At 43.8% G+C, this 24,996-nt stretch overlaps 1 protein-coding gene across 6 annotated transcripts in view; it reads left to right on the top strand.

Moving 5' to 3' along the window:
- LOC102569571 (OCIA domain-containing protein 2) overlaps window positions 1-24,434 on the top strand; it is a 35,494-nt gene extending 11,060 nt beyond the window's left edge. Inside the window, exons 2-8 of one of the 6 annotated variants that reach the window (XM_059721725.1) lie at window positions 10,771-10,878; window positions 13,086-13,182; window positions 14,082-14,135; window positions 17,780-17,827; window positions 21,417-21,522; window positions 22,060-22,147; window positions 24,250-24,434. In XM_059721725.1, the coding sequence (XP_059577708.1) occupies window positions 10,819-10,878; window positions 13,086-13,182; window positions 14,082-14,135; window positions 17,780-17,827; window positions 21,417-21,522; window positions 22,060-22,102 (408 nt within the window). In that variant the 5' untranslated portion in view covers window positions 10,771-10,818 and the 3' untranslated portion in view covers window positions 22,103-22,147; window positions 24,250-24,434. Of the gene's footprint in view, window positions 1-7,808; window positions 7,845-10,770; window positions 10,879-12,482; window positions 12,598-13,085; window positions 13,183-14,081; window positions 14,136-17,779; window positions 17,828-21,416; window positions 21,523-22,059; window positions 22,148-24,249 lie in introns of those variants that run through there. The other 5 variants (XM_059721724.1, XM_059721721.1, XM_059721723.1 and 2 more) reach the window with 5 other exon arrangements.
- Window positions 24,435-24,996: the final 562 nt, after the last annotated feature.

The raw sequence follows: 24,996 nt of genomic DNA, 5'->3' as shown, positions 1-24,996 counted from the left end.
CCATGTCGGCTGGCATTCACTAGGTTGCCTTCAATTAGCCTGTTGCAGATGGATCCCTTGATAATTTTCTCCAAGACCTTTCCAGGGACAGACATAAGACTGATAGATCTGTAATTCCCTGGATCTTTTTTCATCCCTTTCTTGAACATTGGGACCACATTGGCTCTTTTCCAGTCTTCAGGTATATTACCTAAGTGCCACAAGCTTTCAAATATCTTGGCCACTGGGCATGGTATGATGTCCGCCAGCTCATTTAAGACTCTTGGGTGTAATCCATCTGGGCCCGTGGATTTGTGGATGTCAAGCCTCTCGAGATGTTCTGCCACTTGATCTACATCAATTGTGGGCCCATCTCCCGAGCCCTGGTTGCTTTGCATATTGTCTGACTGCATGAGCCCCTTGGGTGAGTGGAAAACTGACTCAAGGTAATGGCTTAGGAGATTGGCCTTTTCTTGGACATCAGATGTCAGCTGCCCCATTTGATCTCACAGGAGGCCAGTGTTGCTTTTGTTCTTCCTCCAACTTCCCACATATCTGAAGAATGGGTTTCTTGGGTTTGTAATCCTAAATTTAGGATTCCTGTGCCTTACTTATAGTGAAAATACCAGCACATAACCTCATCATTAACTCCATTTTTTAAAATGATTATTTTTGTCTTCAGAAGGAAAACTCTTTCATTTACACAGACTTGTATCTTATGCTTAGGAGCAGCCCAACAACACTGAAATAAATGTTCTTCCTTACAGTTCAAATGTATTATTCTGATATGGTCTAGTTACACTTAATCCTACAGTTGCCAGGGTCTGTTTACCAACAAATCCCTCAAACAAACAAATGAACAAAACCCCCAGAGCATATTGAGTCACCATTCTTTTTTCCTCTCAATTTTTAATTTCTCCAGTGTCAAGGAGTAGTTATTTTCAGCTGCAGTCACAGCTGCCAAGAGTCTCAACATGACTGCTGAGATGCCTTTTTTCTTTAGTGAGATGAGAAGTCAAATTTTGAATGTTCAATTCAGTTTACTTTCTAGAAAAACTTCTATTTTTGACAGTAAGTGAAACACTGAGCAGAAGATTTCAGACTCACCTCTGCCCACCACTAAAATGCTGTCCAGAACTCCACGTGTAGTTATATAGCCTGAAGTTAATCCTATTTATTGTTCATTAGCTCTGTGAGCATAGAGACATGATTTTTAGAAGAGCTGGGTTTTGTCAAGCTTATTTGTTTTCCTTTTCCCCTTCAGCATATTGACAGCTGTCTGAGAACTTCAGCCATTTTGTCTTAATGCTCTTTCTATAGAATCATAGAAGTAGGGTCGGAAGGGACCTTGTAGATCTTCAGGTCTGACCCCCTGCCTGGGCAGGAAGAAAACTGGGCTCAAATGACCCCAGCCAGGTAGGCATCAAGCCGCTTCTTAAAGACCCCCAGGGTAGGAGCCAGCACCACTTCCCTTGGAAGTCGGTTCCAGATCCTAGCCGCCCTAACTGTGAAGTAGTTCCTATGGATGTCTAATCTAAACCTACTCTCCAACAACTTGTGGCCGTTATTCCTTGTTATCCCGGGGGGGTGCTAGGGGAAACAAGGTCTCCCCCAAACCCTTCTGGTCCCCCCCAGTGAGTTTATAGATGGTCACCAGGTCCCCCCTCAGCCTTCTCTTGTGAAGGCTGAACAGGTTCAGGTCCCGTAGCCTCTCATTGTAGGGTCTGTCCTGCTGTCCCCGGATCACGCGGGTGGCCCTCCTCTGGACCCTCTCAATGTTGTCCACATCCCTCTTGAAGTGGGGTGCCCAGAACTGGACACAGTACTCCAGCTGCGGCCTGACCAGTGTTGCGTAGACGGGGAGGATCACCTCCTTGGCCCTACTTGAGATGCACCTGTGGATACACGATGAGGTCTGGTTAGCCCTGCCAACCGTGACCTCGCATTGTCGGCCCATGTTCATCTCGGAATCAGTGATGACTCCAAGATCCCTTTCTGCCTCTGTGCTCTCAAGAAGGGAGTTTCCCATCTTAGAAGTGTGCTGCTGGTTACTACTGCCCAAGTGCAGCACCCTGCACTTGTCAGTTTTGAAACGCATCCTGTTTTTGTTAGCCCACCCCTGCAACCTATCCAGGTCTTGCTGCAGTCTTTCCCTCCCTGCTAACATGCCCACCTCACCCCAAATTTTGGTATCATCAGCAAATTTGAACAGGTTGCTTTTCACCCTGTTGTCCAAATCGCTGATAAAGAAATTGAACAGCGCGGGCCCAAGGACCCAGCCCTGGGGGACTCCTCTGCCCGCTTCCCCCCAGGTCGAATATGACCCATCCACCACCACCCTCTGAGTACGACTCTTCATCCAATTCCCAATCTGTCTGACCGTGTAGGCATCGATGCCACAGTCGCCTAGTTTTTTAATGAGGATGGGGTGGGAGACCGTGTCAAAGGCCTTGCTGAAGTCCAGAAAGACTGCATCCACGGCGACACCTGCATCCAATGCTTTTGTGACCTGATCGTAAAAGGCAATCAGGTTGGTCTGACATGATCTGCCCCTAATGAAATCGTGCTGGTTGCCCCTGAGCATCATCCCCGATGCCAGCCCATCACAGATGTGCTCCTTGATGATCTTCTCAAAGTAGAAGCTACAGTACTGTTGTGCCATGGAAGGAAAATTTGGGGCAAACCAATTTTTTTGTACTGTAGCAAGCATCCCTCCTTTGCTCGTATGGGCCACAGAGTGGGTTAAACGAGCAAGATGTGGCAAAAGCTCTCTAGGCGCCACCAGGCGGCCATCCGGGGAGCACCAGAGAGAGTTGGGGTGTAGTGAACATCCTGCATGCAGCCAGTTATTTATTTTTTTGCGGGGGGGCCTGATTTTGAAGAAGGGCCAGACTTTAAAGGCTAGCCAAAGGAGACTGGTCTGCTGAAAAACAAACAAAAACAGAGTTAGGAGCCTGTGGGCCAGAAAGGGCCGCATTTCTGGCAGAACGGTCTGCCAGATCATTTTTTTGTGTGACATCATCAAAGGGTTTCTCATGAGCTTTACATTTAACAATAGCAATAGTAAGAGGCAATTGAACAGCTTCTAAGAGCGCTTTTATATAACAACCATGACTGATTTGGGTTCCTGATGAAGTGAGGAACCCTTTTTGTTTCCAGATTTGTTCAAAATTATGAACAACACCAAAAGCTTACTTAGAGTCAGTATAAATGGTTGTGGTTTGATTTTTTGCAAAAATGCAAGCATGTGTTAAAGCAATGAGTTCAGCAACTTGAGCAGAACGAGCTTGGGGTAAAGAATAGGCTTTCAAAACAGCATACTGAGTGCATACTGCATATCCCGCAACTAATTTGCCTGCATCATTTTTAAGACAGGAACCATCAACAAACAAAACAAGGTCAGAGTTTGGGATAGGAATGTCCCTGAGGTTAGTTCGAGGGGTTAACAATTGAGTTGTGACAGACAGGCAATCATGAGGCTCACCATCAGAGGCAATAGGCAGAAGTGACGCAGGATTCAGAATTGAACAGCGATTTAAGGTTACATTTGCAGCTGACAGTAGAAGTTTTTTATATTTAGTAAGACGGGAATTGGAAATGTGTTGAGTTTTGCCCTTGAGCAGAAGGGCCATCACAGCATGTGGAACTGCAACGGTTAAAGAGTGTCCCAAAACTAGAGAATCTGCCTTTTTAACCAACAAGGCAGCAGCTGCAACTGAACGGAGGCAAGGAGGAAGTTCCGCAGCTATGGGATCAAGGGCAGAGCTATAATATGTAATTGGGCGATGCTTTTTACCATGCAGCTGAGTGAGTACTCCTAAAGCGATTCCTTTCCGTTTATGACAAAACAAGGTAAAGGGTTTTTTATAATTAGGAAGTTCAAGAGCGGGAGCAAGAGTGAGGGCTTGCTTAAGGGCCACAAATGCTTGTTCGGCTTTGGGAATTTAAGGGAGGGGTTTTGGGGTGGTATCATGAGTGAATGTTTGCAAGGGTTTTGTAAAAGCAGCATAACCCAGGATCCACTGTCTATAATAACCCGTTGCACCTAAGAATCCCCTCATCTGTTTTCTAGTCATAGGTTTGGGAATGTTGAGGATAGCTTTAACTCTATTAGGGGAAAGGTGTCGTTTTCCTGCTGAGATATCATGCCCTAAATAATGTATCTTAGACTTGCAGAGTTGCAATTTAGATTTTGAGGCCTTGTGGCCTTTTTGAGCCAAAGCTGTGAGGAGTGTTAAAGTATCTTGCTTATAGGCCTCCAAAGTGGGTGAGGCTAACAATAGATCATCAACGTACTGAACAAGGGTGGACCCCCCTTTGAACATGATAGGATCCAAATCTTTTTTTAGGATCTGGGAAAACAGGGTTGGGGACTCCGTATATCCCTGAGGGAGTCTTGTCCAGGTATATTGAAATCCCTGATAAGTAAATGTAAACAGATACTGGCTATCCTCATGAACGAGGATAGAGAAAAAAGCAGAACAAAGATCCACTACTGTGAAATATGTAGCATCTGAAGGGATACAGGAAAGAATAGTGGCAGGGTTAGGGACCACAGGGAAAGCGGGTAAAACAGCGGCATTTACAGCTCGAAGATTTTGCACAAAGCGATACGTATCTTTACCAGGTTTTTTGACAGGTAGGATAGATGCGTTGCAAGGGGAGCGTATTGGGACAATAATCCCTTGCTTAAGGAGTGAGGAAACGACAGGCTTGATCCCTTCCTCAGCTTCCTTTGAGATGGGGTACTGTGGGACACGAGGAAGTGGCTTGGCAGGGTTCAGGATGATACGCATTGGTTTAGCACTCAGCATGTGCCCCACTTCATTCGCATGGGTGGATCACAGCTGTGGAGGTACTCGTGCCAACAGTTCCTCTTGTAAGTAGGAAGTGTTAGGATCAGAGTACTCCTGGGTTAGCAAAGCCACAAGCTCGGTTTCCCTATGTTCCGGTACCTTAAGGTAAACACCATCTGGGCTATAATAAATCACGCATCCCAGTTTACACAGCAAATTCTTACCAAGAAGGTTGACAGGTGCACAGGGGCTAAGAAGAAAGGCATGATTTTCAGACAAAGGGCCAATAGAGATGGAGACAGGTTCAGAGACGGGATGTGGGATAGGTTGTTCGCCTATACCGACAGCATTTATAGTTTTAGGAGAATAAGGTAGAAAAGGAAACTTAGCAGCCTTTAGCGTGGAGCGGGACGCTCCAGTGTTGACAAGACAGGAGACAGGTTTATCAGAAATAAGGCATTCAACAAACGGACCAGATTGGTCAGTAGCAAGCAAAGGAGCAATGATGTCACTGTCCCTCAGGCTGTTTTATTTAACACTGGGAAAATTGACAGGAAGTGGAGGTGGGGGCTGGGGGCTGGGTCCTTGGCCGGGGCAGTTGGGGCATTTTGATTTCCAATGTCCTTCTTGCTTGCAATAATGACATTGGTTCCTATAGCCTGGGTTTTGTGGGCTCAAGGATCTATCTCTTCCCCTGAATCTACCCGGGCCTCCCCTTCCCCGTCCTCGTCCCCTTCCTCTACCTGGACCCTGTAACTGAGAAATCTGTAAGGCCATTAACTTAAACTCGGCATTGTTTTTAGACCGTTTTAATTTGTTATGAAAATGGTTAGCCGCAGCAAGGACTTCGGTCAAATCTTTAGTTTCTCAGCCAGCAATTACTGTTTGAATTTTCTCAGCAATTTTAGGGTTAAGTCCCTGGACGAATGCTGCCACTATTGCTTGTTTAGCATTTTTGACTGGGTTATCCATTCCTGAGTATAGTTTAAATGCCTGTTTGAGGCGTTTTAAATAGTCACTGGGGTGTTCATTTTTGTTTTGTTTACAGGTATTTATTTTGGTCCAGTCTGCCTTTTTTGGGTAAATTGTGAGAATTGCCTGAACCAAAGCATTTCTCTTGTTAATAAAGTTTTGGCCAATCCCTGGGTTTTGATCTAGCCAAGTGCAGGCAGCGTACAGACGTAGCATCGTTTTCTTGGGCAAAATAGATCGCATGAGCTGATTAATGTCAGCCCATGTTGGATTATAACAATTTATAACAGTCTGCAATTCTTCCTGAAATTTTTTGGGGTCTTCCCTGATTTTTGGGAACTTTTGAGTTAAATTGTAGAGATCACCTGGAGTCCAGGGTGCATGCACAGTTGTTATATTTTGTCCATCGGTGCCAATGCCTGGCATTTGTCTTAGGGGGTAAACTTGTGCAGTTTGGGATCTCAGATTGATGGGAGATTTTTTTATGCCTATTCCCATTCTTCTAAATACACCTGTGGTGGGTTGTGACCCAGGAGTAAATTGCCACAATGGTGATGATTGAGTGGCAGATATGGTGGATGAGTCCGGACTATTAAGCTCCGTGGATGGATTTATTGAAGGAGCTTTAGCTAATGGGTCACTAGCCTGGGCTGCAGCCTGATGTTGAGCCGGTTGTTGCTGATGTGGGAGTTTTAGGAGAGCAGGGTTCGAACAAAGGTTAAGGATATCCTCGGCTGGCTCCGGTGGTGGGGGCACCCCGGGCAATGCTGGATACATTGGAGCGGTGGCCGGCGTGTAATTTGGGGGAGCAGCCAATTTCTCCTGAACAGCTTTTAACTGTTGTTTTAATTTTTTTTGAGAGTTTTTTAGGCTTCTAGTTTGAGATTCTGTCCGCCTTTTGGACATTTCATCATACCAATAAAAGAACGCGTCCCACTGATTTTGTGGTGTTTTGGATCCATGGGACTCTAAAGCCCCTCTCAAGTGCACTATTTTATCCTGATCAAATGTTCCTTCCTGTGGAAAATGCTTCACAGGATCATCCCTAGTATACCAGTTCCACTTATCCAGGTACTTGCAAGTCTCGGGAGAATAGTGTGTGTACATAAAGTATGCTGGAGTCCCCTTAGAGGGGACAGGAACTTGTTTAGACTGACTTGTTTCCATTTTCAGTCACACAGGGAGACGTAGGAGAGGCTTATTTAGGATGTCCGGGTCGCTCAGTGCCTTGCCCCACAGTTTTTCACTGCCCAGACAAAAGGCTTCTGACCTGACACCGGCTCATAAAATGGAAATGGGGAGGGAAACACTAGAGGGATCCTTTCACTCCTGCTCTCGGCAGAAGCTACTGGGACAAGGGGTTTGGAAAAGACAAAATCACTCAGACGCCCTGTCCACTGGGTCACAAGGTTCCAGTTGGGCCCCCTTGCTTTCAAAACTGCCCTGTCAGGCAGAATTGGGGCGGCTGAACCCAACCGTAGTCTCAGTCCTGGTCAGTGGCTCATATTTCTAAATACACACACACACACATTCATTCAATAAGCCCTGTCCACTGGGTCACGAGGTTCCAGTTGGGCCCTCTTGCTTTCAAAACTGCCCTGTTAGGCAGAATTGGGGCGGCTGAGCCCAACCGTAGTCTCAGTCCTGGTCAGTGGCTCATATTTCTAAATACACACACATGCACATTTATTCAGTCAGCCAGACCTCCTACCCCACACCGCCTTAGTTAATTAACTACAAGCCCGATGTGCTGTTGGATGAAGGTGCCTCAAACAGTTTCTCCCTAAATAAAACGTACATTACCAGACACAATTGGGATCCTTTACCAGACAGAAAATTTTAGCCGGCAGTAAGGTTCAGACTGACCTGTTTTAACAAGGTTCAGATCCAGTTACCACGGCCAAGTTGGGAGCCTACAGGCAGTCCTCCTCCGAAACCCCAATAGAGGTTTTGAATTAGGTCTCTTACCTCTCAAGTTTGGCGCCTCGGGGTTCGGGGGGGGCAGCCTGCGGTCCTCCTTCCTCAGCCTGTGTTCTGGATCCGAGTCACGGCACCAGGAATTGTCGTGGAAACACACGCAGCATACTTCTGGGTCAGGTCAGCAGAAGCTTTTATTTAAAAGAAACTACAGCTGTAGGGGGAGTTCCAAAGTGACATGGATTTCCCAAGCACTTGGAAGGGGTCCCCCCCCAAGAGCAAAATCAGGAGGCTTATATATTTTTTAACAGTCGCTTATAACTCACGTGATCATATAGTGAAATTAGCAAGAAAAGCGGCTATAATATTATTTTATTATTTCTTTGCTGTAATCAGGATGGGAACTAATGGGGGAGGCGAAATTAGTTCACAAACCTCCTTGCACCTGGAAATTAACTTTGTACATACTTTTTTTTGCTACCTTCAAGGCCGCGGTGAGCAAAGCAGTTGCAGAAGAGTTACAAAGAACAAACACTTGCCCTTATCTGTTCTACTGTACAGAGCCAGCAATTCTCTACAAAGCGGTTATGTCATCTTATAACTAAAATAATCAAAGTTTAAGGCATATATTTTTTTTGATTCCACAATAGGAACCAGGAAGCTATTTAAGGCCTACACATAGCTTGGATTTTTCATGAGGTTGCAACTGAAGTGCAGCAGCTTTAGGAATACTGGCTGGGTAAGAGAGGGAGAGAGGAAAAAGAGAGATTAGCTCCAGTTTATATTACTTTAAAAAAAGTCTTGCTTCTTGTTTACTTTCCCTGACTGTATTAAAGAAAAAAATACATAAAGAATGTAGAACTTCAAAATGGCTGCAGGGATAAAGGATGCAGGTGATATTCTACTGTAGTTTCTAGTGATAATCTTTATACAACCTCCTACGAATAATAAGCTGGAAAAAAAATGCATTCTAAATTTTAGAAAGTTTGACTGACAAACTTTTATAAAATCTGTGCCCCCCCTCCCCCCCAATCTGGCACAATTCTCCTTCCCCAATCTGGCACACTTTATGTTATCTGCTTTTTCACATTGTCTGACAAGAGGCTGACTGACGGACAAATTAAATTACTTCAAAGTTAGTCAAAATATGACTGAAAAGAAGAGCTGTCAGATTTCCCAAACTTCCATAGATCTTCAAAATTATATTTTTTGAAAGAAGCCATATTCATCAGTGCTTTTAAAACAGCACAGAGTGTGGTAAAATTGAGCATTTAGATAAGTTACTATGACTATAGATTTGTTTTAATACAATGGTCTGAGATTTTGGGGGAAATAGAATGAGGTTAGATTGCTTTTGCCCTGTCATTTAAAAAAATTGTCTGTTATTTGAACTCTTGCAGGGATCATAAAAAATGCTGGACTTCTCTTAAATGTTTTAATTTTGAAATTGTCCCAGAACTGGTCCCACAAAGCGTTGGAACACTTCATTAACCATTAACCAGCAATGGTGAATAAGTTTTGAAAATGTTTCCTGTTTTGCCTGTGTCAAGGAAGAAACCCTTGCCTCCTTCATCTCATTATTTTGAAAAAAGTGCTTTCCCCAACAGCAGCACTGCTTTGTATAGTAACAAATAATCTATCAGGCTGCCTGACAAAATGATGCCCAAAATTCACAATTAAGGCATTTATTCTTCTCCAGGAACAAGAAATATTAGGGTTTGTGTCCCTTTTCCTTTCACCTCTGTCCATTCTATTTAATCTCTCCCTTCCCCACAAAGAAAATTAAAGTAAAAAATTGTGGAGTTGAGCTAACACCTGCTGGTGTTGTGTTTTTACATTTCTTATCTGCTATGCACTGTCAGTCTTGTCTGTTTAGATTGCAATCTCTTTTTGGATAGGGAACATACTCTGCTGTATATATATATATATACCCCACGTTTGGGGCCTGTACTACCCAAATAAACATGATTAAAAATAAACAGCATGATTTTGAGGTGTGGACAGCTGAATTTCTAAAATATAATTTTAGAAAGTGTAGTATCACCTTCTCCCTTAAAATCCTCTATCAGTGGGATTATGTTAGATATTGATCTGATGTATGGCTTTGGTTCAGGAGTAGCAGGGGGAGGTAATTTCTATGGAAAAACAGGTACCAAGTAACAGGGTTGAGGTTAGGGCTAAAAGGGGTGGTGGTGGCACTATATGGAGATTCTGGACAGCAGTACTTAAAGCTGGCTTCTAAAACCTGGGGCAACTTCCTGGCCCACCCAATTTGTGCCAGTGGCCATTCTGACCCGCGCTGCAGTCAGGACTCAGGAAAGCTCCAGATCACTAAAGTCGCATCTGTCCTTGCTTCTCCACTGCTGAGTTTTCTGTGCTGTAATCAACGGGCAACTGGCCAGAATTTATCCCCACCCTCAGCTATTAATTCAGACTCAAATCAAGCCAGGAAAAGGTGCCCTGGAGTCAAACAGGATTAGCATGGTCAAGACATGCCAGTTTCTGTAGCCAGTGTCACACAAGGGAGTGGTGCAGCTATCATCGTGTCCAGGCTTGCTTTGACACCCCAACCTGTGGTACCACAGTGTTGCCAACTCTCATGTTTTTTGGCATTGTTCTTAAAGTCTCCTCTTTGGGAATGTGAAAAACTTAGCTCTTTCTTTTTTCACATTCCCAAAGTGTAGACTTTAGGAACAACCTAAAAAATCATGAGAGCTGGTAATACTGGTGGGTACCACTTACATTTGAGTTCACTGGGGTGGACTTCAGAATGACAGCTGAAACCCCTGCAGCCATAGCAAGATGTCTCAAGTGGTCCGTCACCATTCCCTAGCAATTCAAACTCAATATGTACCCTCTACTTCTAGAAACAGCAAAGGGAACATCCAAATACAAGTATAGTAACAGTCTCAGCAGAGTTATCCTATTACCTGGTTATTTGTATGGTATCTGGTATAAGAACAACACTCCTTGCAGAAGTGGGCATTACCATCTCTTGATAAACACTAAGTTTACTATAACGATGTAATGCTTTTATTTTTTTGATCTTCGTACCAAGAAGCAAGGGTAGAATCAGCTATAAGTTTCTGTCTCTCTTATTACCCAGAATTGTTATAAAAAGAAGAGGAAAGAGGGAGGGGACAGATAGACAGTCATGTCTTCTGAAGCAACCCAGGATAAGGTTCAGACATCTACGCTACAGCAAAATGAACAGGTAAGTTGTGGTTGCTTCCATTTTCTGTTTAATGATATCACTAGCCAGTGACTGGGATTGTTGTGCTGTCACTAGCTCATGAAAAGGTGAACAGCTGTTTGTTAACGGATGATGTTGCAGGAAAAAATGCAGGACAGGAGGGGCTTGTTACTATTCCTTTATGGAGTGTGTCCTGATCTACTTCAGGGTGGAGAGGATAGTAGGTAGCAGGGAGCCTTCCGATTACTAGGCTGCCTCAGCCCCATTCTGAGCCATAACTCCAGGCAGGCTGCCCTAACATATGCCATCTAGCCTTGATCCAACAGAGACCTTAGTCCAGTTATGAACTGGCAGACCACAGGTGTTCCCTGACCCATCCTTTTCTACCACCAGATCAGATTTTGAGGTTAATTTGGCAAAAGAGCCTGTACACTGCTTTAAGGCAGTTGAGAGCTACCAAATACCTGGGGGAAATCAGTCATCCCACTTTGGCTATCTTGCACCATTCTGTCTGTGGATAGGTGACTATTTAACTAAGAGTAATTTTGATATGGTGAAGCCATAACTGTTCACATCCTTACCTTTTACTTGGACTCCTTTATAGACCTTATCGTATTTGACTTAGCTATGAACAACACAAACTTCATTCCCTATGCTACGACCTTGCTGTGAAACTCAGTTTGGGGTCAATTTTGTAGACCTTATTCAAGTGAAATCTCAATAATCTTAATGGGAGCAGTAATTGAATAAGGAGCAGGGCATCATTAAGTTAACATTTAAAACTTAACTATAATCAGTAAATTATTTCAGCACTCTACAGAATTATGTATCAGAATAGTTCAGATTGAGGCAGTACTTGACAGCATGGCATATCTGTACAGCCACCTGCACAGCCACCAGGGTTTTCCATGTGCTACATAATCTAGTCTTTAAAAAAAAAAAAAGGTTTATTTTTGCTGTTCTTGTTGCAACGAAAACCTGGAAAACTCTGAAGTGTGAACTTCTCTATTTGCCTCAGCAAGATAACTCACATGCCCCAGTGATGACCAGCATTCCCTCTAAGCTGTGCAGTGTGCACGGTTGCACAGGCTTGTCTGGCAGCGCAGCATGAGTGTGCCTGTGTGGCCACGCAGCTTAAAGGGAATGCTAGAGATGACACTATACATGCCAACATTATTAATTATGTCAATGATCAGTAAAAAGAGGGGCATACAATCTGCTATGAATAACATTTTGGTGCCATGAATGCATGGGCTTGAGAGAATGTCACCACTTCTCACAAGCAAAAAAAAAGCTACACCCAAGACAGCAAACAGAATTCAGTAGTCCAGCTCAGTCCTACTGAGGAGGAGCCAGCTCCAAAAACCCCAGCAGAATGTATGAGTCACACAGAATTGGGAAGATAAGCTGGAGAGGCCGACAGAATCTGTGATCATCCTGAAATACCTGCACAATCTAGAGAGAGTGGCATATTAATTGGATAAAGTTTATTTTGTGGAAGGACCTTTGGGCCAGAACTACTTCACCTATTTGGCAAGTAAGTGGCGTGTAGCTCTCTTGAGGGCCAAAACCTACCACTCTGCTCGAGGCCCTGAAAAAACATTATGTTTGAAATATGCTTTTAGACTGAGCCACAGAAAGCAGTGATTTGAGGCAGAAGACCCAATTGTTCATCAGAGATGGACCAGGGTAATCAGTGAAATAGGATCCAATGATGACCTGCTTGAGTCCTTGAAAATGGTAATGCACATGTTGTGTGGATTCCCTTCCTTCTCTTTGCTGCTTTTTGGGATTTGTCTTCAGGCTAGGATGAAGGGAGGTTACAAAAACATGTTGACAGTTGGAATGAGATTGCATTTAGATGCCTAATTCAGTGTTGAAAAACAGCTAAAGTGTGGTTGATCAGAATAAAATAATAAGAGGAACACAACAATTTACAGCCTGTGTTAAACTAACAAATGAACTGTTTCAGAAAAATGTGGGCCGGGGGTACATGTCTTAACTCTAAAGCCCTACAAAAAACTTCATATATTGGCACCAGGGCTATTAAATATTTGATGCTGTACTTGCAGCAGAATAGAGGCAGGGTTGATTTGTTTTTTTTAGTTATTTATGAAAAGAAAATCCCTCCTAACGTGTTAGTAATTATGCAAAATTAATCTTTAATTTTATTCTTAGTACTCTTGTAAGGTGAACAACCATACAATTTTAACTGATTGCCCTTTTAGGGTATGTTGCAGTGCCCTATTTCAAATGCTCATGGAAATAGAGATGAAATTGCAAGGATCAATCAAGAGTGTAAAAGAGAGAGTTTTTGGTACAGAGGTAAGTGACCCAAATTCATTCTGCACTTGATTTTTTTTTCAGCTAAGCAGTGTTTAAAATGCTTCTGTGTGCTTTGCTAGGTAATGCTCAGGTGTGTTTTCTTGACTGTTAGTCTTAGGACTTCATTTTGTCATCCTTACTTATATTGAGTAGGACCTTAGTATAAAGGAAATGGGATTATTTGCACAGTATGGCAGTATTCAGTGTAAATCAAAATGGTAAAACAGGATCCTTAACTGTTAATCATTATTATGATTAGACTTATCACTAGCCTTGACATCTCTTATTAAACTAACTTAAAGGGTGCTCATCATTGTTTTCACATCCATGTCCTCAATTTTCAACTTATTCAAGAAATAACAAAGATTCTGTTTAATTTCAAGAATAAAACAGATGTTATAGCCAGATTTGCACTTGGTCTGTTGGGTGGTAACCCTAATGGCTAGATTAGCTAGGGAAATATAGGCACCTAAATGCCTCTTTAGGTACTCGAGTCCAACATTTAGGCACTATTAGCATTAAACAAAATGCCTGCTTAAACTCCTGCTGCTGGACAGATGCACAGCCTCCTAGGCATTGAGCAGTTCAGTGCTGCCAAGACTTCTCACACACAAACCCAAACAAGATTTGCAAAGTAGGTATTTATTCTCCTGCGTGTCTTACTTGGAAGACCTGGTCTGTCAAGTTCGCTTTGAACATGACTAATCTCACATTTAAAAACGGGCTGAAGTGCTATCACTCCCCCTCTTCATATTAATCCAGTAGTGTCATGGTTAAAGCACTCACTTTGGAGGGAAGGGGCCAAGAGTATGAAATACTCAGGGGTGAGACTCCTCATTCCTTCTGCTGAAGTTGTTTCTCTTTTCAATCAAATAATTTTCATGTCTGTTTTTTCCCAGCTCTTCCTTTGTCTCTAGGAAGCATGCTTGTCACTGAGAGGCTGATTTCTAAAGGTAAATGGAAAAATACATAAATACTAGAGATGGCCCAAGTCATCAAGTTCAAATCCAGAACTGATACTACATCAAAAGTTTCCCAGAGCTTGCTGCTTTTCAAATTCAGGGTTCTTTTCATTCAGTACTATTGCTTTTGTGATTTGAAAATTAATTATTCTTTGCCACAACCCATTCTGAATGTTTCTTTTTAAAATTATATCCTTCCAGCTCTATTCTAGCACTGTTAGGGTGCATCTAGACAAGCATGGACATTTGTTTCCCTGGGAACAAGTAGCAGTGACACACCGTGTACCGCTGCTACTCGTCACCAGGGAATGCCCATGCCATGCACACTCTGATGCACAGCAGGTTACCCCAAATGGGGTAGGGGAGGTGGAGGCCAGCAACTTTGCTGGGCTCCTAGGGGTCTCCCAGGGCTGCAGCAGGACACCTGGCTGGCAGCCAGAGCATGGCTCTAGCCAGCCAGGCTCTGGTTTTGGGTAGTACACGTTGCTGCCACATGTGCCACCCCGCTTTTTTTCAGCATGGGCTTTTTGACCCCAGGATCTCCCAGGGTCAACCAACCCCTCCCGCCGCGCCCCCCCCCCCCCCCGTGCTGCAAGGTAGCAGCACAGGGAACACCTGCATGCGTGGTGTGTAGCACTGCAGGCAGGTCTCTGGCACCACATATCACACATCTGCACTTGTCTGGACATAGCCTTAGAGTCTATACACGGATAGCATTGTTGTCTTCATCAGGATTCTGTATGGAGCAGGGAACTGTTGTTATTGGCAGCCCCTAGATAGAACTGTTCAGCATGGGTAAGAGTATCAGTCTGGCATGGTAGCTCCAAATTCTGGCTTCTGGAAAGCATCGGTGGGGTTTTTATAATGCCACTTATTCCTTAATACAAAGAGGCAAAGAATACTGTACTGCCAAAGTTGGAAAGCAGGGAGCTATTATAGAGATGCTTTGTGATCTGCAAGATGAGAAACCAGAGTATTGTGTTCCATTTCTATAGCAATTGAGTCCAGCTAGACTTTGAATACCCCTTAAAGAGGTACAGATTCTTTTCTGTGGGTCTGACTCCTTAGTAGGGGGAAAATGGGGCTTGACAGTAGTACTCTACAAAGTCTACCCCTTTTTCCATGGCAGCTGGGTGTTAATGATCACTCAGTAGTGAAATAACTGAGACTATTATTATTTTTAAATTATTATTTTTATTAATGCCTTTGCTCAGTTTAAATGATGGGGCAGTTCAAGAACAAATGCTGAACCTCTTATCAAAGGTCAAATGAAGAGGCATTGCATCATTCAACCCTGAAAAAGAAAATTGCTTACCTTAAAGCTTAGTACATGGCCTTGTATGGTTACATGGCCACACCATTGCAACTTCTACAGCTCAGTGGCTTTAGAAGCAGCTGAGGCTTTTGTGTTGAGTCATCCCCCCTCTACATTGTGTGAATCCACAAAGTGGCAAATCTGCTATACACTTCTCTATCTTGCCTCTGCCACCAAACTTGTCTGTGTAGAACTTTTCTGCTTAGCCTGGCCCCACAGACCTCTCAGATGCACTGTTTCATTTATGCTTAGGGCTTTCTATTACCCTTGAAGGAGGATCATCATTTGGCCTTCAGAGCTATTGTTGCAGTCACTCTGCAAACTCAGCCATGCACTGGTTCATTCTCATAGTAGCTTTTGAAGCGTATGAGCTACCAATGTGATTTTTTTTTTTTTTTTTTTTTTTTTTTTTAGGGATGCAGCAATAGAGATTTTGCGGGCCAATACCGATACCTAATATTTAAAGAGGCCTACCGGCCAATACCAATCCAAGTTTCCACCAGCTGGTAAGTTCGTGTGGTGAAAGGGGCGGAGGGAGGGGGCAAGGGTATGTGCTGTCCAACTTGGGTTTGGCAGGTGTGGGACAGAGCCACAGCTAATGCCCCTGCCAATGCTTGCACCCCAGGAGGGCGGGGGGGGGGATGCCCTCAGATCTGGACAGGGCAGGATGTAGCTGGAGCTGCACAGGGCTCTTATCAGGGACTGGGCTTGGAGCAGGTGCCAGTGGCACTGGGAGGGCGCTGTAACTGCCCCAAATTTTGCCACAGCTCCGCTCCTAGTGCTGCTGCTGCCAGCTGCCCGGTGCAGCCCCGGCTCAATCCCCCACCTCCATCCATGCTCCGGGAAGAGCTGGGGCTGCTGGTGGTGATGGCATTGAGAGTGGAGCTGCAGTGAAATTTGGGGTGGCTGCAGCCCCCTTCTAGTGCTGCCAGCACCCACTCCAAGCCCAGCCCCCAGTTAGAGCCCAATCCAGCTCCAGCCCACAGCTGCAACACACCTTCCCTGCCCCACGCAGATCCAGAGGCATATAACCCCCATGCCCTCCCAGGGTACTCCCCCCACCTACCAAGTAAGCTGCGTCTTTGTCCCATGCCCGCCCTGCCCCAGCTGGCCAGTGCCTGCCCCTGCCCCCCCCACCACAGGAGGCGTTAATCTGCCCCTTCCCCCCACTTCCACCACATGGTGTTACCAGCTGGAGGCAGCTGTCCAAGCTGCTGACTCTGCTCCTTGCTGCCTGAGTGCTGCACTGTGGCTGCGTGCAGCATGGGCATTTATTGGCCAAATTATTGGCCCCATTGGGCCAATTTCCAATACAGTCAATTTTCTTTATATCAGTACCAATCCAATGTCAGACAAATGTATTGGTGCACCTTGAAATTTTTTTAATGAAAGTTTAATTATTGCAAATAAGTTGGGGGGGGGGAAGACTGGTTCATTCTCCCCCCCACCCCTCTCTGGAATTGGCTGCAGTTTGCTATGGCAGTCACATCACATGGTTGTGGCCACATGGTTATGACCACGCATGCTGATTATAGAGTGTCATTAACAGGTCTTGCAAAAGATCCACTCCTTGGCTTTTAACCTGCTGCCTGCAATTTGAGAGCTCCAAAGCAAAGGCAGGATATAAATGGAAAGATTAGAGGGAGTGATAGGTATCTGGAGGATTGAGGGGAAAATTCCTGATGCTGCATTTGGTTTGTTGCCTGAAGGTATTAAGTGAACCTGGGGAGGTAAAGGTATGTCATGACATCCTCCTACAAAACTGAGATGAGAAATAAGCCATTATTGTCACATGACTTGAGAGGAGGGGGATTTTGTGGGAATCTTTCCATTTTCTTTTCTGTGCATGAATTCCATCTTAGCCTCTCTAAAGTCAAAATGTCATAGTGACATTTCTTCTCCAATGGAAGAGGGTAAACATGGTTCTCCCTCTTGACAGTTAACACTAGTATGATCACTGGCCAAAGCAGGTTAATGAAGAGCATTGGCAGCCTTCTCATTGTTATCTCCCAGATCCAGCTGCTCTAGGAGGTAGAAATTGAAAGAGAAGTGGATTCCAGCTCCCTATGTTGTGGAATAAGGCATTTTCCCTCCTGACACTTGTGAGCCATCACACAAGTAGCCTCATTGTGAATTACCAGAATGCATTGTAAAGGGTAATTTAGGTTACTCTGTTTTCAAGTATTATATAGTCTTCTCTTAGAAATGAGAGAGGCTTGCTAGAAAAAGCCCATTTTCTGTTATTCAGTGGTGGCAGCTTTCTGGAGTGGGAAGTATATTCTTAACTATTACTTTTTTTTTTTTTTTTTTTTTTTAAAAGGTGTTTTCACTTCAAGCCCAAGATTTGGATCATTACCTAAGATTGCATGTAAGTTAAAGATCAATTAAAAAAAAAAGGACAGAGCAATTGGGGTAAGCTAATTTACAGTAGAATAGTAATTCTTCAAACCTCTACTATCCAGACTTCTCTTGCAAACTATCAGGGTACTTCCCTGTTCTCTTAAGTCTTAGTTACCAGACTCATTACTTATTTGCCCGTATGAAGCATTACCAGAGCAGTTCAGGTAACAGGAATTCTACTGTGGTTCAGATTGATTTAGTAAGTAAAATTTGTTTAAGGTAGACTTTTTCCAGAAAGGCCTTGGACAAACATTCACTAGGAGCGGTTACAGAGGGGGCAGGAGAGCTGATGCTCAGGAGTGTATAGCAGCTGTTATGCTTGCACTACTACAAGCCTTTACTGATACAAGTAAGCTAAACAGTTAACCCTGGATGAAGTAGGGTTAAAGTTGGAGCAATGTATCATAGCAATTCAGAGTAGTAGCTCCCTCTTCCCTCCTTGAAACTGTTCCAAGTGAACATTCATCCCTGCCCCAAGTATGTATTATCAGTTGACCAATCTGTGCTATAGTATAACAGCCTCTGCCTTTGTTCTTCAAATAATAGCAGCCTTGATGATCTGCTTGTCTGCCATCTCCTATGCCATCCCTAACTTTTGGGAAAAACTCCCAGTCAAGAATCTAGAAAGCAAGTGCCTATTTTATCCTTGTTAAATCTTACCTTCGCCATAATCCATATAAAAAAACCCCATCATCTGGTGGTGGCTAGGCAGCTGATGAAGTATGATCGCTACTGTGGATTACTTACAAATTGGGTCCAAAGCTAGCCTATGTCAAAACATTCTACTATTTTTATAGTCTCACCTCCTTGCCTTATCATTTTGCTTGTTTTAGCCAGTTGTTATACCTAGTCTTTTATATTTTAAATGTTATGGGGCCAGGGCTGTTATTTATGACATGGCAGTTCAGCAGCAAGGCCTTGACAGTATCATAAAATTACTTAAATGAGGCCCCAGTGCAATTAAGATCTTTAGGTACTGCTGCAGTATTATCAATAAAATAATAGCAGTGCAAACTCAAATTATTTACTGCAAATGTGTGATTCAGGACCATTTTTGTATAGATACTCCACTGCACTAAATTTATGTAACAGCCCAGCTAATTAAGCATCATCATCATGTTTTTCTCTTCCCAGAAGAGAAGTAGATTTCATTAGTGGTTCAGTGGGGAACTGAAACAGGTGGGCCTTCTCAGAGCCAATTTACTTGTGGCCCACCCACCTGTTTCTGGGCTAACCACCCACCATTCCTTGATGATAATTAGTTAGATGTTGTTAATTAAGCAGAAGGCTGCCCATTTCTTGCCCCGATGCCAGGGGGTGTTATCTGCAGCTCCATACCTCTCCTACACCACAGCCCATGCCTCACAGATGGCATCCTCTGTTCTTACCATCACCTGCCCCACTCTGGGCCCCAGAATCCTACTGTTTGAACCCCACCTGGATCCCTCCATTCAGGTAGCCTATTCCTCCTTTATTCTAGGCTACATAGCTCCCTGAGTTGCTTCCCCTTTATGGGTGTGGTCCCCCTAGGACCTTTGGCTACACGGGCCCTGGCCCCACCTCCAGGCCAGTCAGAACCCCAGGCCCTCAGCTCTGGGCGTCTCTCGTAGTGGGCCCCTGGCCCTTTGACCCTTCCATTCCTGGCCCCAGCATTGACCAGTCAGGGGATGTCAAGATAGGTTTCTGAGTCTATGGCCCCACTCTCTCGCTGGGGTCCACTTTCTGGACTCTACAAGGGGGTAACCCACCCAGTTGTGAGAGCGGGGGTTAAGGTGCCTGGACCTGCCTTTCACTGGGGTGGTAACTGGCCTGGCATTTCCTGGGAGCTCCTGCGCCACTAACAGGCCCAACCAGGCCACCCACTCCCAGCAGGGTGTAGTATTAGGTCATGCCCAGGACCAGGAGCCTCCTGACCATCCCCTACAGCTCCTCTCTTACCTCCAGAGTGTTCCATGAAGTTTCACAGCTAGGTGATATTGCAAAATGCCCTGTTTATATGAGCGGCCCCCTGCAATTAAGCACCTGCTGGCTGCTTGGCCCCAGGTCTTAAAGTGACAGGCACAAACAGTGCCCTGCCACAGGAACCTTCACTGTGTTGCTAAAAGGAGCATTTCTTTTTGGAGGAGAATTTAAGTAGTGCCCATTATAGGATGGCCATGGTGAAGCCCCAGCCATGGAAAAAAGTTATAGGGGATGAAAGGGTTGTAGGGGTGCATCGATAGAGGTTTTTGGAGCTGAAACTGATAGCTGATTTTTAAGGTGGCATATCAGCAGATACCAATCCGATTTCTGATATGCAGCCCAGCAGCTTGAAGAGCAGTGTCCAGCTAGTAAATCTGTTGTGGTGGGAAGGGGTGGGGGAAGGGAAGGGGTCTGAGGGGCAGATTGAGGCCCCTGAGGTGAGGGAGTCGGGCTGGGGCAGGGGCTGCCCAGCCGGGGTGGGGTGGGGTGAGGTGTGGGGAGAGGGGGGCAGCTCCTGCCCTGCATGCACCCTGGGAGAGTATGGGGGACGTACGCCCTGGATCTGTGCAGGGCGGGGCTGCGCCAAGCTCTACCTGGCAGGGGGCTGGGCTGGGCTGCACTTGGGGCAAGTGGCAGTGGCGCTGGGAGGGGTCCACAAGGGGGTGCCGCAGCCATCCTAAAATTTGTGGTAGCTCCTCCCAGCAACGCTGCCCACCCCAAGCACAGCCCGGCCCAGCCCCCACTGGGAAGAGCCTGGCGCAGCTCCAGCCCCAGCGCATAGCGGCAATCCGCCCCACCCAGTAGCAGATCCAGGCGCACATGCCCCCCATGTCCTCTCAGGGTGTGTGCAGGGCTGAAACCGCTGCCTTTCCCCCCGCTCCCCCGAGATGAGCCGTGGCTCTGCCCCATGCCACCCTACCCCAGCCCCACTCCCTCCCTCACTGTGGGGGCCTTGATCTGCCCCCTCACACCCCTCTCCTACCACAACATTCATACCAACTGGACGCAGCTCTCCAAACTGCCAGGCTGTGCTCCTCACTGCCTATGTGCTGCACTGCGGCTGTGCACATGCATGGGGCATTTATTGGCCGAATTACGAACCACATCAGGCAAAACAGCTGATTTCCAATACAGTCAGTTTTCTTTATATCGGTGCCGATCCGATGGTGGACCAGTGTATCATGTATCTCTAAAGGGTAGTCATTAAAAAAATACCATGGTGCATTTTGACAGCACAGGAGCAGTTACGGCTAACATCTTGGTCAAATATCACTTGTAGTTCTTCATGGAGTCTGCTTTTATATAAATCGCCCCTGTAATTCTAGTCAAATAGGGTTCAGTTTTTCACATCTGAACTGTTGCATTGTTTCAATCCTGAACAGCTATTATGTTTCATCAATGAGATGGTTGTAGTAGGTGAAAAGAATCCTATTACAGCATGGTCTTTGTACATGTTTATAAAATATTTTGGAAAACAGCATGCTACAGAGGTAGTTTATTTAAAAAAAATCCTGGGATTAAGATGTAGGCTTCTTGAGCTGGACTCCTGAGTTAAGACTCTTATACTAACTACATTGTGTGATGTATTTTTACAGTTGCTGGTGTTTTAGGTTTTGCCATTGGAACAATGTCATATATAGGCGTGTGCCAGAAAAAGTTTCAAAGCATAAGTGCTGCACCACTTGGTCCAGAAGATAAAAGGTTTGTTCTGACTGCATTAATAATTAATCTTAAATGTTGTTGAAAATTAATCTAATCATAGTTGTTGAAAACAAGAATGAAAAAAAAAAGGTGGTTACCACGTGAATTTAAGTTCTTACATCCTTTCCCAAGGTGTATATATCACGGTTATCTTGTTAGAAAGATAAAAATTAAATTAAATGCAAGGCATGCTTAACCAACCTGATTTCCATCTATTACAAAGGTAGTGGGATGGGGAGAGAGCAGTGGATGTAATATACCTCAGCTTTACCAAGGGTTTTGACACTCCCACAACATTCTCATTAATAAACTAAGGCAGCAGTTCTCAACCTTTTTGAGACTTGAGGCACCCCTTGGAAAATGCTAGTTCTTAGTTTTCACTTGATTCTTGACTATGGAAAAATCATAGAGCAATTATTCTGTTGCAAAGTACTGTGAAAGACCACAACAGGTCAAACTAGTTTTGACACTATGGATTCCTATTTGAAATCTCTGCGTTTTATTTTGCAAATTTTCAGTTTTTCTGTCTTATTTTAGCCATGGTAATCATACCTGCAAGGAGTGTGAAACAAACTCCTGATCTAATGAAAGGGAACACGAAAGGCCCACACCTTCTTAATCCCAGGTACACACACTTGAACTTGTATGAAGTTTTGATTTCCTTCTTTATTCTGAACGGAGTTCTCATTTAAAACACTTAGCACTGCACAATATAAATTCCATTAGAAATGAAACAAAACCTGAGAATCAGCAGAAGAAATGCTTTTTTTTAATACCTCTAAGTAAATTTGTTTCTGTTTAACAATATTCATTTTTAATCTCTATTTATGAGGAATTCTTAATTTAGATGCAAATTCTCAGGAAACAACACTATTTATTTTTAACCTAACTGGAAGTCATTTTTATATTCTGCCTACTGTATATTCTAAATAAACTAATGTAACCCTGCTGGCTTGAATACTATTTCTGTGTCTTGTTTTTGACTTGAACATTCACAGATTGCTCTGTTTGGATATGTTAAAATACAGCTGAAATATTATGCTTTGAAAGTATGGACAGTAAATAATCTTTACCAAGTTAGACTAAGGTATTAGATTCAAATGTAAAGCTATTACCCTGTAAGATTATTTGGCTAGCCTTTCATAGGAAACCCAGCTAGATGATTCATAAATGTTGCTTCTGAATCTAGGACCCCATGAATTATTATCCTAGCAGATCCTATTCATTGACCCTAGTCAGTTAGGATGGATTTGTGAAAGTATATTAACTATTAAATATTTTGAGCAAATATTTTGCTTTTGTAGAAACCATTATAAAAATCATTACTTCATTAGAGTATCCTATCTCCATTAATAATCTGGAGGATTTTTTTCACTTGCATCTGACCATGCACTTTCTAAAGCAGTTGAAGGAGTTAGCCAGACAATAAGTAGACAGCAAAGATTCATCTGAACCCATGCTCTGCTTATCACACTGAAGTCTGCAGTAATATTCAGCTAAGGGAGAATTCTTGAAATGCTTAAATAACTAAAGTTCAGTGGAATTTACAGTGCTAAATCATTTAAATATTTGTGAGAATTTTACTTTCCTTGAACATGAGTATTTCTAAATAAAGAACCCAAGCACGCTTGATTAAAGATTGCCATTGTTGCAGCCATATAAACAGGTGTTGTTGCATAAGAATTTAAGTCTTCTGCTCACTTGACACAGCCTTAAGTTTGAACTTTAGGACAGTGTTTCTCAACCTTTTAAGTAGCAAGTACCCCCTAACTTCTGAAAATTTCAGTAAGTACCACAACACTCAATTTTTGAAGGGATTTTATATTTACAGACTAATGTGTGCCATATGTTGGAAGAAGGGCTGTGTATACAAGGCCATGATATGACAGATGTCTGATCTGGTGTGCGTAGGGTTGCCACCTTTTACACCAGGGGTGCACAACTCAAATACGTACCTGGGCTAGACGTGATGTTGGCCAAAGCTAGGAGGTCTGAACCAAATTATTACTGGAGAATTTAAAGTGCCGCACAATGCACGGTGCACCAAATTTTTTGCCATAGTTTTGAGAGGAGGAAGGTGAGAGAGAGAGAGAGGAAAAGAGGGTGAGAGAGTGTTGGGGTACCCGCATACCCCCTGCCTATGTCTCACATACCCCCAGGTGTATGCATACCACAGGTTGAGAAACTATGCTTTAGGAGATGGCCCTTGTATTTAGATCTCTCTCAGGCTTGACAGAGGAATTTTGAGCTGAGATTATTCAATTATAGAGGTATTGGTTACCTTTAAAATATGTTCTGTGTATACCCAGAGCCAGTTGTGATGAGCAGGTTTTTCAGTTAGGAAAAATAAATGTAAGGGTTGGGTTATATTTCATATAATTAAAAATATTATTATGATGAATTACTTAACTATTTAACTGGACTACAGGAAGTTTTCTATGATTTGAGCACTAGTCTTTTTCCTCCTAAAACATATAATTAGTGAGTCAGGGGCATCACGGACAATAAATACTGCTTTTCACTACTTCTCATAACTAAGAGAGGCTTGCTCACGCTCTTGGAATATGTCAGGGTAAAATCATGGTCCTGCAGGCAAATTCCAGGACCAGACTCCTATCTTAGAGAGTCCTGCAGAGCTCCCACAGAAGTTACCAGGGAGCTACACAAGTACATCTAAGAAATCTGCTCTCAGCGCGAGGCTTTTTATAAAATGTGCATTTTTTTCAGATGTAATTTCTTTAAAAGTACTTCATCTTGGCATCTGTGTTGCAGACGTAACGAAGATGACAAAATACTGCAGAACCAGTTGTTTTCTGAAACAGCTTATTTTGGACAGATGAAATGAAGCCTCCCATCACCTGTTAAGCAGTTCACCTTGAGGCTTGATTTAATAAATTCTTGCTTATAACTAATTTCAAGTAATGCAGTTTTTATTTGTTATGCTGCTGTTCCTGCAATAGGATTTTCTTTCTTTCTTACATTCAGTGTAGCTAGTTCCTCAGATTTTGCAGTTCTTGCAGTTGTAAGTCAGTTGTAAGCAACAGGTTGCAGTTCATCACATTTGCCTCCTGCATCAAAAAACAGAAAAGTGGGAACATTTAAATTATTTTGCAGTGCCAAGACACATACTCTGGCCCCCACACTACTGGCCACCCTTACCATGAAGAAGCTTTTTCTGATATCTAGCCTAAATCTCCTGTCACTTTGTAACCATTGTTCCTTGTTACCCCAAGAGGCACCCTGGTGAACAGAGCACCCCCTGCTGTGTCCCCCTAAAGAATTTGTAGGTGGCCACAAGATCACCTCTCAGCCTTCTGTTGTGGAGGCTGAAGAAGTCCAGGTCTCTCAGTCTCTCCTCATAGGGCTTGTCCTGTAAGCCCCTAACCATACGAGTGGCCCTCCTCTGAACCCTCTTGAGTCTATCAAAATTCTTCTTGAAGTATGGTGCCCAAAACTAAACACAGTACTCCAACT

Source organism: Alligator mississippiensis, chromosome 2 (assembly GCF_030867095.1).
Source record: "Alligator mississippiensis isolate rAllMis1 chromosome 2, rAllMis1, whole genome shotgun sequence".
Lineage (NCBI taxonomy): Eukaryota > Metazoa > Chordata > Crocodylia > Alligatoridae > Alligator > Alligator mississippiensis.
This window is presented reverse-complemented; position numbering and strand designations above follow the sequence as displayed.